General features: G+C 39.2%; 1 protein-coding gene across 1 annotated transcript in view; it reads right to left on the bottom strand.

The window, feature by feature from the left end:
• The window catches only part of LOC122791520 (vomeronasal type-2 receptor 26-like), a 182,857-nt gene that overhangs the window by 3,853 nt on the left and 159,963 nt on the right, over window positions 1–19,041 (bottom strand). The window contains exon 4 of the mRNA XM_044059261.1: window positions 16,151–16,274. Coding sequence (XP_043915196.1) covers window positions 16,151–16,274 — 124 coding nt within the window. The remainder of the gene's footprint in view (window positions 1–16,150; window positions 16,275–19,041) is intronic.

Here is a 19,041-nt window from a genome sequence, read left to right as displayed (position 1 = left end):
GAGGCATTTGGTTTCATTCCAAGTTTCAGCAGCCTTGAGTATCAGATGGAGGGGTCCCTGTTGGGTTTGTCATTTCAGGTAGACATCCAAAATTATATTTCTTAGGCTAGTGCAGTGCAGTATGTAGATGTGTAATTTAACACTACACACACACAAATTAAAATCACAAAATTAAGGCATTAAGGCCAGTCTGATTTTTAAGTAATTCAGCAAACAACTCACAAGTGCAAAACCACAAACACAAGTCAAACTCAGTGGATGAGTTATTCAAAAACTTTCATCAAGAAGATTTTTTTTCATTTTTTTTTCATGTAACTTCATTCTCAGATGCCAGAATGAGAAGGCCATCAGACTCTCTTGATTCTCAGAGCTTTGCTCAGAGTGCAGAGTTCAGAAAGCTGTGTGAGAGCTTGGGAGAAGAGAAAAAGTGAGGAAAGAGAGGTTGAGAGAGAAAGTTGAGGAGAAAAAGGCCCAGGAGAATAAAAAACAATCCTAAAGCTAACATGATTAAACTACTACAAGTCCTGCTCTACAGCCAGACTACACAAACAGTAAATGTCTGCAGGTAAGTAGTAGCCAACAGGGGTGGAAGGTGGGCAACACAAAGTAAAACAGAGGCTACATAAAGCTAGTATATAAAAGTAGTAAAAAAAGACTGGCAAAATAAAAACAGCGAGCAGAAAAAGTAAAAAAAAAAAAGTGGCTAATAAAAATGTAAAAAGAATGTGATATAACAGACAGACAGATATAACGAAAAAAAACATACTAGGGGCAATGTTTAGAAGAATTACTATATAAACTTAGAAGATAAACAAATAAACACAACACAGAGCTTGCTGTACAACACAGAGCTTGCTGCTTTACTGTAAAAATACAAAAATATATATAGGTAGAAAATTATAGTAAACAATATAAGGTATAGATTTAAATAATAGTACAGTTATAACTTTTTTCACAAGTTCCATGCTATAGATTTTGACTCACCTCTCCCTATTATTTCAGCTCTCTCAGCTCAAACATATTAGGCCAAGCAATACAAATAAAGTTAGCAGTACTGTTCAGAAAAAGCATTTTTTAGTATTATTCAAGCACAAACAGGTTGTTAGTTTGTAAATAGATTATTCTATTTAGTTTTAAAGTATTCAAGACCTTATTCTTTTTTTAGTATTATATAAAAATAAATAAAAAAATAAATAAATAAATAAATAAATAAATAAAAGGTCAAAAAGTAATTGAAATGTAAATAAATAAGTGATATAAATAATAAATAACTGAAATAAGTAGTTTTGTAAATGTTAAATTTTTTTTGCCTTTTCAAAAAAAATTTGTTTCCTGAAGGAGTTCAAGTTTACTACACTACTTGACTTGACTGAGTCTCTTTCAAAAACTACTTTTAAATACCTGACTGATTCTTGTTCAAAATATTGATATACTGGTCTAGGGTTTATAGCTATTTATATGATTATTTGTATTTTTTACTGAAATGATGAAATGACTTGAGAAAACATATTTTACAGACTGATAGAAATATTTGTATTTTTAGATTTCAAGATACTTTTATATTAATTTTTACATTGAGTAAAAAAAAAAAAAATAGCAAATATATATCAAGATACTATTATATCACAAAACACACACTTGTAAAAAGCAATGCATTCAAACACACACACACTACATAACACATTAACAGTTTTATGTCTTTTATCTTTTTAACAGTTGACAACCTATGTCAATATTCAGACATTATATGATGTACTGTATGTAACAACTAATATATGTTTTGTCTCAAAAAATTATTTCATTGTTCAGCATCATAACAAACTATTAATGATGTAAATGAAACTTTACTAAACATATAACTAATAATTTTTTTCAGGTTAATAATTTAATGATAAACTTATCTTGCAGGGCTAAAGATTAGCCACAAGGGTAGTATTTTATTGAGGTTTAGGGAAAAAAAAATTTATGCAAACTTTTGTCTTGCATACAACAATGAAAATGGAAAGAAAAATGAAATGAAGAAAGCTGAAATGAAATTAATGCTGAAATACTGTTTAATCTGAATGAATAAATTCTAAGTAGAATGAATTATAAAAGTATATACTCTTTCATAAAAAACTAAGAGAACATTAGATAATAGAAGTTCTATGACCTGTCCGGATCTTCAGTATATACCTTTGATAATTAACTGTACAATGAAAAACAATTTCCTGACTGCAATGTAAGAAATTCACCATGGGGATCATGTCCATCGCCCTGCTAGACAGGGGTCCAGGGAAGTAAATATTGTGGGAAGAAATAGCCAGGAAATTGAAATGGATGTAGATATTGATCAAGGCCGGGCCGTCAGTAGCCTACTATAAACCTTGAGGCCCTACCCATATGTCCTGATGATGAACCTATGAACGATTGTCAGTGAAACTGCCTAAATCTCTGAAGACCCTGTCATCCTTAAATGGGTTCTGTTTATGTGATAATCAGTCTCATATTAAGAAAAATGAAAGATAATTAAGTATTTTTTGTCTATCCTGACCTGGGGTCATATAAGAGTCTATAAGAAAGAGGAAACTAAGTGTCTATCCTGACTAGTAGCTATATTCGTGGAGTTGGAAATGTTTTCTGTAGAGAAGTTTGCTGTCAGATTCAGACTGCATTAACCATTTCAAATGAGAACTGGTTCTAGTGCATAACCCTGCGGGACTCCACTAGTCACTTTTTTATTAAATAAGAAGGCAATATCAACTCTCAGCCTGTGTGCAGATTCAGACAGTTGAATAGCAATCCATTGAGAAATATAGTTTTTAATACTTAAGCTGGTACATTTATTGGCAATGCCTTTATGCAGAATCATATCAAATGCCTTAGTAAGGTTGAGATACATGGCATGAACAGAATGACTTCTTTAATGGCATGAGTCAAACACTCTGTCACAAAAGGAGATAGTGCTAGACCAGCTATCTGGAATTTTGTATCAGAACTGTATGTTATGTGTATATCAAACTGCTGGTACAGAAGTGTGTGTTGAAAAGGGTTTGTAAAGTACTGAGCTTAAAAATGTAACCATAGTGTGGAAAAAAATTGAAATGTACATACACTATTGTAACTGTTTAAATGTGAATATTTTAATAGTGGAAACTGGGACACAGGAGGTTAAATTCAGAAAAATAGCTGAAATTAAATTACTTTATGGCCATGCAATGAAAATATGTTATCTTTCAGTTTCAGTGCAGCAAGAGACATGATGTCTGTAACAGAGAAGTTTTCTTCATTGTCTTGGAAGTGTTTTATTGCTTTATGACTTCCAGGATCTGCAAAGATCTGAGAAAAAGCCCTTGTGTATGTATTTTCACAGGTAGATGCTAAATGCTATCAGCTGCATCAGAGATTGTTTTTCACCCGTGATAGTCAGATGACAAGAAATGAAGTAATTCTGCAAACTATCCCATCAGTAATATTTGAGATATTAATTTAAGAACTCTCTCTTAGTGAGAGACTGCATTTGTATTCTGCCTTTGACCTGACAACATCAAGATCCACTCACCATGTCTTCCTTGCTGCTCTAATTAAGTAAATAAGTCTGGGGAATAGTATAATAATTTGCTTAGATAAGGTCAGGAATATAGCAAAACTTAATTTAGATGTTTTCCTTTATTTATTTGAGACTATCCTGAAATGTTGTTTTAAGTATTTCCTGTGATTTTGAACTCTAATAAAACTGTAATTATATACTGAATATTTCCTGTTCTTTTACTGTTTATTATTAAATATATTTAAACCTTTCATTCTACCTGATCTGTCTAGAGATATTTAAGTCCTGAGAGTACTTGCATATTTATTTGATGACACTGTGTAGGCCAATCATAATAGCCTTGCTCTTGGTCAAACTACCATTTGTATTAACAGTAACATTACATAGTAATATTGGGCATCCTTTGTTAAGGACCTTAAAGTAGCTGATAAGGAGTTACTGGTGGCAGGTGAAACTACCTTATAGTCTGGGCAGAAGGGGGCATAGCTGGTAAACCCATGCCAGCCTTTTCCAGGTGTGTGTGTGTGTGTGTGTGTGTGTGTGTGTGTGTGTGTGTGTGTGTGTATGTGTGTGTGTAAATCAAACCTCAAAGAGTATGTGTGTCAACTACTTGGGCAGGGACACGAAGCACTGGTTGGACAGAGAGGTGGTGCTCTTGGCTTGGCCACTCAGCTGACATCTCACCTCTATAGCTATGTCAGTGGAGAGTCATATTGGGGATTTGGAGAAAGAGGGAGAAACCAGCCCCAGACTGACTGTGGTTTCTGTGTGCTCTTAAGGGAAATTGCACTTGATGCAGAGAGCTGCATCTGGAAATACTGTGTAAGTAACTTGTTATCCTCCCAGTATAAATCCCCAACTGGTGCCAGTAGCGAAGGCTGAGGCTCCTTGATTACAGGTCCAGTGTTGGGGCATCACAAACTCAAACAAGTTAAACATGCAAGCCTTTCTCACTACTATACTGACTTGTACTGAGTGTGTATAAGCAATTAATTTCAAGGTAACTAAGACTGACTAAAATCTTCTTTGTGATATTTATAGATAAAGCTAACAAGGCTTCTGGAATGATAATTCCCAGGGTCATTTACAGCACTGCCTTTTCTTAAAGAGCTACACTTTTTTTACAGGCACCAAACAAAACAGCTGCTCACCAAAGCTCAGTCACATACCCTGTGGTTAGAATGAAACTGAAAAGCTTAAGGAGAGGTTCAGCAATAACATACTTTCAGCTAGGAACAGAGCAGGCTGGAATAGTGTCTAGGTAAATGGTGTTTTTTTTTTAATTTGGTAGCTTCCAAGATCTAAAGGAATAATGATTATGGAGCAAATAATTAAACAAGGTGCACATTAAGGTGTGGGGTGGAAAACTTTGAGGTAAACTCATCTACCAGGTCATTTGTTACAGCACTGATATCAGAGTATTTTGTTCAGTGCAGCAATGGAATTACTTCATCAGATCTGTAATATAGTCAAGAAATCCTCATGTGTATCCTTCTAAGAACAAATTCAGCCAACCTCATCTTAATAACCCATTTAAGATCCCTGCAGCCCTATTTTATAAGCATCTATTTCTAACTGATTGATGAAATGTATTCAGATCATACAAATTTCTCTGATAAAACGTGTTAGTTAAAATTCCTACCTTATTTATACCTAACAGGCACATAGTTATCTATACATTGGCTGAGAAGCAATAAATATCATGGGCAAATATGTTGACATTAGCAACTGGACCAGGAGTAAAATGGACAATTTTGAGATTCTTAAGGCCCTGAGATAGGACTATAAGGTTGGCCTTGGAGTAGTTCCTGAAATTAATTTGTGGTACTAATCTGAGGGATAAAAGTGACCATCATTTGTTTAGAAATTAAGGAGAGGTTGACATTAGTAGGTGTGCAGACTCATCTTTTCCTTATTATTTGACTCCTGAAACCCCAAATGTTGCAACAGAGCAACATCTGATGTACTGAAACAACTTGACATGATGTAATCACTGGGATAATAATGTAATAATGTATGATGAAAATAATAGTGACCTCCAGTGGCCACAGTACAATAAATGGTCCTCCCGTATGAATATTCTTTTAGACTGCTTCTGAATCATTGATAATTGCTAAAATTATGAGAGGGATCTTAATTTGTTTAGTGCCAGTTTTCACTACTGAAGGCACTGGCCTTTATCAGGCCAATTATAAGACCCTATCTCATAAAGCATATCATATCATTTTAAATATTACATATGCTGGTACAAGGTACTTAGAAAATAAGAAGTGTAAATGCTTTAGAGATCTAGGCATGTCTGTGTGTGTGTGTGTGTGTGTGTGTGTGTGTGTGTGTGTGTGTGTGTGTGTGCATGTGCACTTTTTTGCTTTATGTCTGTCAGTTCTGTCACACTGTTTTGAAATTTAGTAAGATACTACTGATTGCGTATTCCTGTTATTTGTAACTAATTCATTATTTTAGAATTTTACTTGTATGCTTAAACTGCCTATTGGCCAGCGTGAGAGCTTAAAAGGATACTATCAAACCAGACTATCCACATTGTTAACAAATCCCAAAAAGAAAGAAAGAGAGAAAGAAAGAACGAAAGAAAGAAAGAAAGAAAAAAAGAAAGAAAGAAAGAAAGAAAGAAAGAAAGAAAGAAAGAAAGAAAGAAAGAAAGAAAGAAAGATCCCACACAATTTGGTTTTCTGAAAGGTAGATCATGCCTGCTCAACCTGGTTGACTTCTTTGAGTCAGTCACTAGAGATGTGGATGAGGGCAAGGCAGTTCATACAAGCTACCTTGATCTGGCCAAGGCCTTTGATACCATTCCCCACTCAGGAATTATTGATAAACTCACCAAACTAGGCATCAACCCCTATATCACTAGGTGGGTTGCAAATTGGCTCACAGATAGAACCCACAATTTGAAAGTAGCAGACTCCAAGTCAGACTGCCGACCAGTCACGAGTGGAGTCCCACAGGGATCCATCCTGGGTTATCTCCTTTTTGGCATCTACTTCTCGGAAGTCCAGGCCAACACGGAGAGACTCTGACCAAGTTCGCAGATGACTGCAAGCTGGGAGCCATTATTAACTCCCCAAGTGATGTAGACATCCTACAGAAAGGCCTCAATGATACCAATGATTGGTGCCGAAATCATGGCCTTAAGCTTAAAGCCAAAAAAATGCATCGTCATCCCCATTGGGAAAAACTCAGTTGCCACTAAATATCACCTTGATGGGAGCCCACTGAACACTGAAGGCATTATAAGAGATCTGGGGATACAGATTGACAGCAACCTCTCCTTCAATCACCACAATGCCACTGTGGTCAGAAAGTCCTTCTATGTGGTACATCTCATTATCAAGGGTTTTGCATCCAGGAAGAAAGAGGTCATCATCTTTTCCCTCATTAGGACAACCATTGAGTCTAATGCCCCATTTAGTATGTACCTCACTAGACACATGCAACAGCAGGAAAGGCCACAAACGTACTTCATGACAAGGATACCAGGCTTTAAACACATGTCCTACATGGACAGACACAAAAACTCCAGCTATTCTCTGTCTCATATTGTCTACTAAGAGGCGATCTCTCCTAGACCTACAAAGCCATGTCTGACTCAGCTCTGTTAGAAATGCTACATCTAAGCAGCTGGTGAATCTGGGAATATTGAGGCAATGTTACAACTGCCTCATGTACACAGACAACCCTCTCCTCCTCCCAACAAATTCCAACACATGTGAGAGATGCAACCATATAGCCAAACTGGAGGCTAAGCTCTCTCAACTCAGTACTGGCGTAACCAGTCAGGAGGAGAAGGAAACCACACTCACTACAATTCCAGTCTCACATAGACCTACCATGATAGCAAACCAAACACATAAACACACAAAAACATACTCGGAGGCTCTAAATAAAAATCTGCCTAAGCAGCAGAGACCTCCAAAGCAGACACCCAAGCAACCAATACCCCAAAACAAAACATGTGCAACACATAGCTCACAAAGCCAGTTTGCCGAACAGTCACAGCCCTTAAGGCTAAACAACACACCTGATACACTTGTAATAGGTGACTCTATCATCAGGCACACTGATGTCCCACTCACCAGGCTGAACAAGGAGAAGGTCACGGTGAGCTGCCTGTCGGGCGCTAGGATCCACCACATAACACAAGCACTCAGGTCACTCCAAGGCAAGTACAAATATGACTCAGTCATTGTCCATGCTGGTGTGAATGACCTGAGATGTACCTCCCTGGACTACATGAAAAGAGACATAGAGGAGCTCTCTGAGCATGTAGCCCAGGCAGGTATGACCCTGACCTTGAGTAGTATTTTAGCCTCACCAAGAATTATGCCACAATATGAAGACAAGATGATTAATTTCACCAATTGGCTTAAATATTGGTGTCATTCAAATGGGATCCAATGCCTGTCAGCCTGGGATGACATGCTCGACAAGCCACGATGCTTCACTAGGGACGGCTTGCACCTGTCACCCCTGGGCTTTCAGATATTGGCAAAGGCTCTTGCTACCCCCATAGTGACTTTTTAGGCAAGGCTCAAAAGACAAACCCACCTCCAAAGGTATCACAAGGGATAAGAAACTAAGAGTAATGCTACTCAATGCCAGAAGTCTAAACCTCAAGATACATGCACTCAAAACTCTCCTTAGCATGGAGAACATCTGTATCTGTGCAGTAACAGAAACCTGGTTCAAGGCTCCCGAGAGCACCCCAGCTCTAACAGGTTATACCTCATACCATGCTTTTCGGCCCCAAAACTCGGACCGAACCAGAAAAGGAGGGGGAGTATCAATATTCGTCAAAGATACCCACACCTCCAGGTTGGTGGCACAGCACGAAGCATCAGAGACTATCCATGTGCAACTAACAGTGGGTAAAACTGCCTTCCAGTTTATAGCCTGCTACAGACCACCCTCCCAAACCCAGGAACCCCACTCGGCCTTCCTGAGAACACTGGAAAATATGAAGGTCTCTCCAAACACCATTATATTGGGTGACTTCAACTACCCAAACATAGACTGGGAGCATTACTTTAGCTCCAACACCCTAGCTCAAAGGTTCCTAGAATTTATAAACTCAAATGCTATGGAACAACTTGTTACCACTCCCACAAGAGGGAAAACATACTGGACCTGATCATCACCAACATGGGGACTCTATGCTCCAGACCAGAAGTGTATCCCTCACTGGTAAGATCAGACCATAAACTAATCTCACTGGATATTCACATCCCGACCCCACCCCTGCCCTGAAAACCACAGTGAAAAACTTCTCTAAAGCAAATTTCACACTCCTCAAAACTGAGGTGGAATACTTCAAAGCCCCCAGGCCTGTGGAAAATACGACCCAGACCACAGAATCCTTTATAAATGCATTCTATGAACACCTTCAGGAATGCATGGATCATGCAATCCCAAATAAAACCAAGACCCAATCCTCTAAAGGCAGATGTCCTGTCTGGTGGACCCCAGCCATAAACAAACTATACAATAGAAGGAGGAAGCTACTACATGATAGAGCAAAATACCAAAAGGGAAGGCATCTCTGATCAGTGTTAGCAAAAACTATGGGCACTCATAAAATCGTCTAAGGCCAGCTTGAGAGAAAAATTGCACAGGACACTAAGGATAATCACAAGGCTTTCTTTAGTTATGTTAGGAACCTGGGTGGGAATTCCCAGATATGCTCAGAATTAGTCCAAAATGACAAAATACACCGAACCCACAGACATTGCCAACATCCTAACTGACAGGTTTAGTGTAAACTTCTCCCCCCCACCCCACCAAAGGGCAAATATCTATCCCAGCAGAGTGCTGCCCCCCTGACATCTCAGATACTCAGGTAAGAGCCGCCCTCTCCAAAGCAAAAAACACAGCATCAATGGGACCAGACGGTGTCCCGGGCTGCATCCTACATGAACTCCAAGAAGAGCTGAACCCAAACATAAAACTACTGTTCAATCTCAGCCTTACTACAGGATATGTACCCAAAGAGTGGCGTACAGCAACAGTGGTCCCTCTCCACAAAGGTGGTGCCTCAACGGATCCTGGAAACTATCGCCCCATAAGCCTGACTAGCTTGGTCTGCAAAGCTATGGAAAGGATCATCATGGACCTCATAAATAAAGATATTGGGGACCTACAGACACTGGATCCTACCCAGTTTGGCTTTGTTAAGGGCAGATCCTGCCTCTTAAACCTGGTCAATTTCTTTGAAACAGTCACCAAGGCCATTGACGAGGGAAAGGTGGTCCAAACAGCCTACCAGGACCTCGCAAAAGCCTTCGATACAATACCCCACTTGGGCATTATAGATAAGCTCACCAGCTTAAATATAAACCCCTATGTCACTAGATGGGTTGCAAACTGGCTCAAGGACAGAACCCACATGGTTAGAATTTCTGGAGCCATGTCAGACTCCAAACCAGTTACAAGTGGCATCCCACAAGGCTCAGTCCTGGGACCTCTCTTGTTTGGTATATATTTCTCGGAGGTACAGGCCAACACGGAAGGACTGTGGCTGACCAAGTTCACAGATGACTGCAAACTGGGCACCATAATCGACTCTCCAGCTGACACAAGCATCCTCCAAAAGGGCCTCATAGAAACAGACAACTGGTGCCAGAGCCATGGCCTCAAGCTAAATGCCAAAAGTGTATAGTCATCCCTTTGGCAAAACAAAGTGCCCACAAATTACCACATAGGTGGTAATCCATTAAATGGAAGAAGTAATTAGGGACCTGGGGACCCAAGTTGATAGCAATCTCTCATTTGACAACCACGTGGCCAAAGTGGTTAGAAAAACATTTTATATAGCCCACCTAATCATGAAGGGATTCACATCTAGATCAAGGGAGGTCATCATGCCTCTTTACTCATCCCTCATCAGGCCCATAATTGAGTACAATGCCCCTTTTGGGATGTACCTTACCAGACACCTGCAGCAACTGGAAAGACCCCAAAAGTACCTCACCAAGAGGATCAAAGGGCTCAAACAGATGCCCTATGCTGCCCGGTTAAAGAAACTCCAGCTCTACTCAGTGGCATACCACCTGCTCAGAGGCGACCTGTGCCTGATGTATAAAGCCATGTCCAATCCGGAATTAATGGATATGCTGCACCTCAGAAAATCCAAATCCCATCGAGCTACACGCTCGAGAGACTTGAACCTCAGCACTGAAATAAATAGGACATGCTGGAGGGATAGATTCATAACCTTGAGGCTCCCTTCACTCTGGAATAAAATCCCAGTCCAGGTTAGGCAGAGTCCCTCATTGACTCTCTTCAAGAGGAATCTTGATGAGTGGATGGGGGATCATAGGTTTACCCTGGGTGTCACTTCTGTGTCACTGTTAGACAGAGGCACAGTATACTAACCTCGAAATAGGGCATAGCAAAATTAATTTAAAATGGGTGGCGAAAGCCAAACACACTCTGGCTAGGCTTATAGATGCCCTAGGGCAGATAGCCTAGTATGAACCTATGAACCTATGAACCTATAAAGAAATCACAATCCCTCTGCACCACACACTCCAGAGACCTCAATCTCATTTCCACAACCAAAAGAACATGCTGGAGGGTCAGGTTCATAACCCAGAGATTGCCCATGCTCTGGAATAGACTTCCCATACATGTTAAGCAGAGCACCTCACTGGCTCTCTTCAAGAGAAATCTTGATGAGTGGATGAGAAATAGAAAGTTCACCCCAGGGATCACTCCAGTGGCTCTACTTGATAGAAGCATTGGGAACTAACGTCGGGCGGCAAGATGCCAGGGCACTTCTATGGGCTAGGCTTGCAAAGGCTCCAGGGCCATTAGCCTAATGCACACCTATGAACCTAAGAAAGGAAGAAAGAAAATGAGTCATTAGTTTGGTGTCTTAATACGATTCTATTGAAGATTTGGGCAAAATATGTTTCCACACTTATGAACCTACACTTACTTCACTAAATGTTCTCTTGTTATCTTTACAGTGTTCAGTACTTTATGATTCCAGACTACAGTATAGTCATTTCTTCAAATATCTGTCAAAAGTTTATTCACTGTTATTTTGCAGATGTCTGCCAAGATTTTCCTTTCTTCAGTCTCAGATTTTTCTGTCTGTTATTTGCTTTCTTAGCAAAACCCGAACAAGATGTATTCTTTTCTCATAGTATGTGTGCTGGGGGCAATTTATAAGAAGAACATAAATACTGTAATGAAAATACGGAACTAGAATTTCCAGGGTTATGAGCCTATGTTCAATTTTGCAAATGCAGACTCCTACATTTCAGTATTCAGCCTTCTGGCCTTAATCTTTCAACATAAAACATTCAGTCTTCTATATCATAAATGTGACAGCTGTCATTTCCCACTGAGAATCCAGATTTTCCCTAGTGGTTCAATGTTTTATATTACCATTGGCTGCTGGTCCACTGGCATAGAGGAACCTGAGATTATATAGCTGTCCAGGTACTTTAGAGCTGGTTATGGGGCTATAAAAGGGTATTTAAATGCTTGCTCTAATTTTCTCAGGCAGCTGGGGAAAACATGGCACATCAGGTTACACCACCTGGGTAATAACTACAGGTACCACTTAGTCAGCCTTCAAATTGTTTTGTGTATATTTTTGCTTCCTGCAAATCCCATTGCTATAATACTCAGATATCTATCTAAACTTATCCTGGCTCTCTAGTAGTAGAAGGTGTGGATTCCCAGCTGCACCTAGGTGATTGGGGTTTTAATAGCAGCTTCTGCACTCGATGAACTAAACAGAGAAGGGGAAGAGTGACGGGGTGTGGCCTGTTCACCTCTTTTAGGAAGAAGCAAGGGATTACACACATTCAAGGGGCATACTTGGCTGTGCTAACTCCAGTGTGGAAATTGGGAAGCTCACTGATCATGCAACAGGAGTGGGACAAACATACCTGAGGGTAAGACTACTAGCAGAAGTGAGGAAATGTCTTCCTCTGTCATTGCACTGCACGGCCATCACTGGGCACATGCATTATGGACAGGTAAACTAAGTAGAAAACCTTGACCCCCTAATGGCTGCCTGAATGATGGACCTTCTGAGCTGACCCTTATCCTGCTGATAGTGAATAAATGTTCTAATTGGCCATGGCTGATAATCATGAGACGGTGAACAAAAAACAAATATATCAACCCAAACCCATATGTAACAATGATACTCGAACCATCTATGTGTCTTACCCTGAATATGGGCACTGCATATGGTGTTGATCATTATCTGCGATGTGTGCAGATCCTTCATTAATAATAATTATGCAAACTACCACTGCTATAGTCTTTTTTAAAGAATAGTGCCAGACTATCTCTGAGCCTCATGTCCCTCAGGAAATAATGAGCCAGCTTCTTGCCAGCCACTAAATCTTTATTTCATTAATCCATGTTGGCAGGTTCTCATATAGATATGCTGCTAGGCAAATTGAGACTACTACTAACTAGTCCCGAGGACTAAAGCTCTGAGAAGTTAATGTGCTGCTACCTCTGCAAGGGTATATGGTTTGACTCATCACACCATTCATGTACTGACTGTGTACCCTTCAGCAAGTCCCTTAACCTGACAGTGCTTTGGGGCACTTAGGTATTTGAGATAGGCTCCTTAATGGTCTCCTGCACTGCGTTCCTAGTAATAAACTATGAACTAGCACAGGCTGACAATGTGAAATCTTATCTCCTTTGCAGTTGGCTAGTATAATATTACCATGCATGGTGGGTTTCTAATGGAATGATTTTTGACAAGTAAGAGCAACAGTAGGCATTTCAGACCAAGTTGGTGCAGACTGCACAACTGTCCAAATTTTCACATAATGCCCAGATTTTTGCCTCATGTTTTTTATCTGCCCCTCATAAAATTTGTGGCTTTCTGTCAAATCATTAAGGATTGGAGTTACAAAAGAATGACAAATATATGAGTTTCAGAAAATGCACGTTAATGCAAAAACCTGTTATTCTTCCAACTTTTTAGTGTATAAGAGCAATATTTAAATTAATCTGCCCCTGATTTGGGGCCTTTGTTACCCCAATATTTCTGTCTCTGTCCAAATTTCTTGAGTTAAGAAGATTTAGAGGTATAGGTAGGTGTCATGTCACCACAGTTACTAATTGTACCTAGATATGGTCATAACCAACATCAAGCTAGACAGTATACTGCTCAACATTGTGAGACACTGTTTTGGTCTGATGGTGTCCTACAGGAGACATTTATTTTTAAATTCTGCATTGTTATTAGATTGTAAATAATTTCAATTTTCTAATTTCTGTTTTATGCATTTTGATATTATAATCAGTTTAGGGTAAAGCTTTAAGCTATACTTAATGCTCATGTTATCACAACATTCAATGTGCAAAATCTCACTCTCTTACCCAGCTATGCATTCTGAATGCCAGAATACTGAGTCAAGGCTTTCGACACCATCCCCCATTCTAGAATTATAGCTAAACTCACTAAACTAGGTATAAATCCCTATGTCACTAGATGGGTTGCCAACTGGCTCATGACAGAACCCACAGTGTAAAAGTTGCAGACTCCAAATCTGACTTCAAACCGGTGACAAGTGGAGTACCACAGGGTTCAGTCCTGGGACCTCTCCTGTTTGGTATCTACTTCTCTGAAGTACAGGCTAACACAGAAGGCCTCTGGCTAATGAAGTTCACAGATGACTGCAAACTAGGAGGCATAATTGAGTCCCCAAATGATGTGGACATCCTACAGAAGGCCCTCACTGAGACAGATGCCTGGTGTCAGAGGCATGGCCTCAAACTCAATGCCAAAAAGTGCATTGTCATCCCCTTTGGTAAAAACTCTGTACCCATGAACTACCACATAAACAGCAGTCTACTTAATGCTGAATGTGTGATAAGAGACCTTGGGACCCAGGTGGACAGTAGTCTCTCCTTTGAAAATCACATCGCCACAGTAGTCAGGAAATCCTTCTATGTGGCACACCTCATCAGAAAAGGGTTCTCATCCAGGAAAAAAGAGGTCATTGTTCCCCTCTACTCAGCACTCATTAGACCCATTATAGAGTACAACGCCTCTTTTGGAATGTACCTCACAAGATATCTGCAGCAGCTGGAAAGGCCACAGAAATACCTCACAAAGAGGATTACTGGCCTCAAACAGATGCCCTACACTGACCGTCTCAAAAAACTCCAGCTTTACTCTGTAGCATATTGCCTACTCCAAGGAGATCTCTGCCTAACATAAAGCTATGTTAAATCCAGAGCTGTTGGACATGCTACACCTAAAGAAATCCCAGTCCCTCTGAGCTACATGCTCTAGGGACCTAAACCTTGTCACTACAATAAACAGGACATGCTGGAGAGTAAGATTCCTGTCCCAGAGACTTCCTATACTCTGGAACAAGCTACCCATCTATGTTAAGCAAAGTTCCTCATTAGCACTCTTCAAGAAAAATCTTGATGAGTAGATGGGAAATAGGAAATACACCCTGGGGATCACTTCTGTGGCTCTGCTTGACAGGGGCATAGGAAATTAACTTTCTTGGGTGGCATAAGCCAGGGAACCTTGTTGGCTAGGCTTACTTAGGCCCATGGGCCAATAGCCTAGTACCTACCTATGAACCTATGAACCTATGCAAGATATAGTAATGACTAGGCATGTGAGTGGGTTTCCACACATGATCAGTCATGAGAATTTAATCAGTGATAAGATGTGATAATAAAGGCAAGACTATGCTGTCTGCTGGAGTACTTGGAATAAGGCTGTTTAGCATTTTCCATCCTCTGTGGGGTTCCCATACCCTGTTACAGCACACTCCACAAAAATGAAACAAAAGTAGCTGCATATTGCAACAGAATTCTGCTTTGCACTCCTCAGTATCCTGCCCTTTAAGTTGTTGGGTACGACTGTACATCTAGCGTAAAGAATGCACTTTCCCTGCTAGCTTAGTTGTTGTGTCTTTCGACTTTTCCTGGTTAGGGGTCACCACAGTGGAACTCCAGTCCACTAATGATTGGCAGTAGATTTTTACGTGCCGTGCTGCCGGCCCTGACGCACAACCTTCAACGAAGGTATGCCCATTCATGCATGTCTCCACACAGAAGATGCTTTAGCTGAGAATCAAACAGGACAACATCTTACTGTGAGGCGACAACGCTACTGCAGCACCACCAGTTAAAATCCCCCTGCTAGCTTAGTTGCCTACTTAAAATGGAAATAAAGCCTTTGTCAGCTATGACTTCAGCTCTAACTCGTTGTTTTGTTTTCTTCATGCAGACTAATATGGCTATGTACTTGCTGACTGTAATTAGAATGAGTCCTGCTATTGCTAGTGTTATTCATTAAATCTTTCCTGGTGAGATAAAAAGCAGAAAATTTGAAGATGAACTGATGACTTCACTTACCTGCTTCTTTTAACTCAAAATCTAATGTATTATTTCCTTTATAGTGCAGAGAGTTCTTCCCTATAAACTGTCATAAGTCATTGTCATCTAAGAATAATTGAGTTATCTCCATAATAACTGAACTCCCTGTTTTGGCAAAATTAAAAAGCAGGAATGTTTTCTGCTGCTATTGCACCCCCCCCCCCCACACGCACACACACACATACACATGCAAAAGTACAAAAAAAAAACCCTCACCAGTCTGATTACTGATCTCGCCTTTTGGGCATGGTAAGCAGTCAAAGCAACAGATCGGCTCCCCTCGCCGAACTGCTTTCCAGAAACCTGGTGGGCAACTTTCACTGCATACAGAGGTAGGAGTCTGAAAAATAAGAAAAATATAGCAAGTGTATTATGCATCCAAGCTCCATTTTAAGGTATCCACAGTCTAACCTGATATATTACTTCATAGCTACACTTAAGTACTGGAAGTTACACCATTTGATAAGAATGACTGTGAAGCTGTAGTGATAAATATAACACAAAGGAACGTGCATATCACACACTCATTTGTAGCAAATGCTTATAAAAAACCAAGGAAATTCAAACAATTGATGCTATCTAAGAATGCATAAAAACAAAATGATATCCTGTATTAACAAACATCTGGGATGCAATCAGAACTGGATCCATGAAAGGGAATATCAGCATTCAACATGCATATCATTTTGTAAAGCTGCAACTTAAGATATTTTTCTAGTCTCATTAGCATTAATATCAAATGTCAAAGCCATGTTTCAAAAATTATTTAGCAATGCACTTCTGAAATGAAGGCAAGTTTAGCTCTCAACCCTTTAGTAAAAAATTAAAGTAAAAAATAATAGATGGAAAAGACCAAAAAACGGAACCCATGTTAAATATTCTTTTATATTTATAAAGTTGATACGATAAAAGTTTTTCTATTAGCATGCACCTTCTGAGGGATATGAAGAGTGAAACCCAAATGTATAACTCTTATTTACTGCCTGCATTCCTCAACAGTTTGCCAAAAAACAATAAATTGCACAAGGAGTGGACCAAAAATATGAGACAAAAATGAGGGGTGATTCTGTGAAAATATGACATTTGAGAGATATGACTAAAATTAATATTAAATTCTGAAGATTGTGTTTTATAATGGTACAACTATATTAGCAACAATAGTTTTAACTGTGAGGAGTATTATTTTTTGTCTTAGTCAGTGAGGATGCAGTTATCACTTTAATTTTGCTTCTGCACCAAGCAACAGATTTTCCTTGATGCCACCACAGAAACACATGCTCCAGAGTTATTCCTAATGAACATAAAAAGGTGAGTATCATTAATGAAGTTGATACTGCTGTGTTCTGGGTTTTAATTGAGAAGGCTTTGGGATTTCTTTCCATATTAACATAGCATCTTCTCCAGGTCATCAAAGATCCTTACCTTGAAACACTGAAAATCCTGACTGCGTGTATGTTTGACATTTGCAGTAGTTCATACAAAACAGGATAGATGAAAAATAATATGCCACTTGCTATTGGTGTACCCCACGAGGATCAGTTTTAGGGTTCCTACTCTTTACAATATTTGTAAACAATAAACTCTGGCACTGTGGTTGTGGCAAATTGTTCTGATATACAAATGACCCAAGTATTAGTGTCTCTGAAAACTCCATTGACATAATCAACAATAACCTATGCCATTGTTTTTGTCCCTTACATTACCAATATCAGACCTGGGACTCTGTCTTAATTAAAAAATAAATAAGTTCATGTTGTTTTTTTCTGAATAAATAAAAAAAAAACATTTGAACAACCAATCCTACTCTAAGATGTCTCCCACCATACTCCATTCCAAACACAATCAGTATTACAGTACTGAAGTTCTCAGCTGTTAACTCACAAGCAAAAGCAATTAGAGCATATTTTTTTCACAGACAGTCTTTACCAGCACCCCCCCTCCAAAATTGTGGAAGATCTATCCTCACACCCCCAAATTTCACATATACTACCTCTAATGTCCAAAATCCTTAGAGGAAAAGGAAATAACATCTATTCATTTTTTTCTGAACTGGTGCATCTTTGGCGGTAGTATTAGTAGAGACTGGGAGTATGAATATGGTAGCTGAGATCCATTCTTGGAGAGTACATGTGGGCATAGCCTCCCTGCAGGTAATAATTGATATCCGACTATGGTTTTTCAAATTTGTCATGTTCTTCTACCTGGTAGCAGTAAGGTTGGCCAATGTAGGCTTGGTAGAGTATCATTATGGACTACAATTACATGAAGAAGCTGAAATTCATACTCATGACATTTCATCTGTTAGTCTACAATGTGACGTTATCACTAATCAGCTATAACCTTCCCAACATATAAACAATGCAGCATCATCAACAAACCAGAAACTAGGACATCCATGCAAACACTGGCCCATTTATAACACCAGAAAATGCTCTACTGTATAACACAGTCCTTCTCCTTCTCGACTATGTTCTGTCACTTTTCTTGCAGGTATCTAACCTTCCTTACAACAAAAAATAAAGCTAATAATTAGGGAAACATGGGAAATGTTAACACTGCCTCTCTTTGCAAATCACACTAGCATGAATTCAACAAGCATCTATCTTCAAGCCATTTAATGGTCTCTCTATAGTACATGAAACTTGTTTCCAGACATTTTTTTGCCTACTACAAAATGACAAGTTAAAGTTATCCAAAGCTCTTGTACTTGGATTCTTATCTGTAATTCTCTAGATATATTATTGTATTTGTACTTATGATCTGATCAGTTACTGCAGTCAGTAAGCAATAGTCTCAAGGTAATCTGTCTGCCTCTCGCTTACATATATGTATATTTACATATCTATATCTATCTGTTTATCTATCTATCTATCTATCTATCTATCTATCTATCTATCTATCTATCTATATATTTGTAGCTTTCTCCCAGGATTCTACAGTTAATGAGACTTCTCAGATGGAGAGATGGACTATAACTTCATTATGTCTGTTTGGCCTGTTACAGTAAAGAAAGTTTCAAATGGAAAGTCACAAATGAGGCAGAGAACGTCAAAACCAAGGAGTAAAAATCTGTTTCATCCAAAGTCTGAGCATAGGAAAATGACTGC

This window comes from Protopterus annectens, chromosome 17.part0 (genome assembly GCF_019279795.1).
Source record: "Protopterus annectens isolate FY-2018-M chromosome 17.part0, PAN1.0, whole genome shotgun sequence".
Classification (NCBI taxonomy): Eukaryota; Metazoa; Chordata; order Ceratodontiformes; family Protopteridae; genus Protopterus; species Protopterus annectens.
The sequence above is the reverse complement of the archived record's forward strand: the minus strand, read 5'-3'. Positions and strand labels throughout refer to the sequence as shown.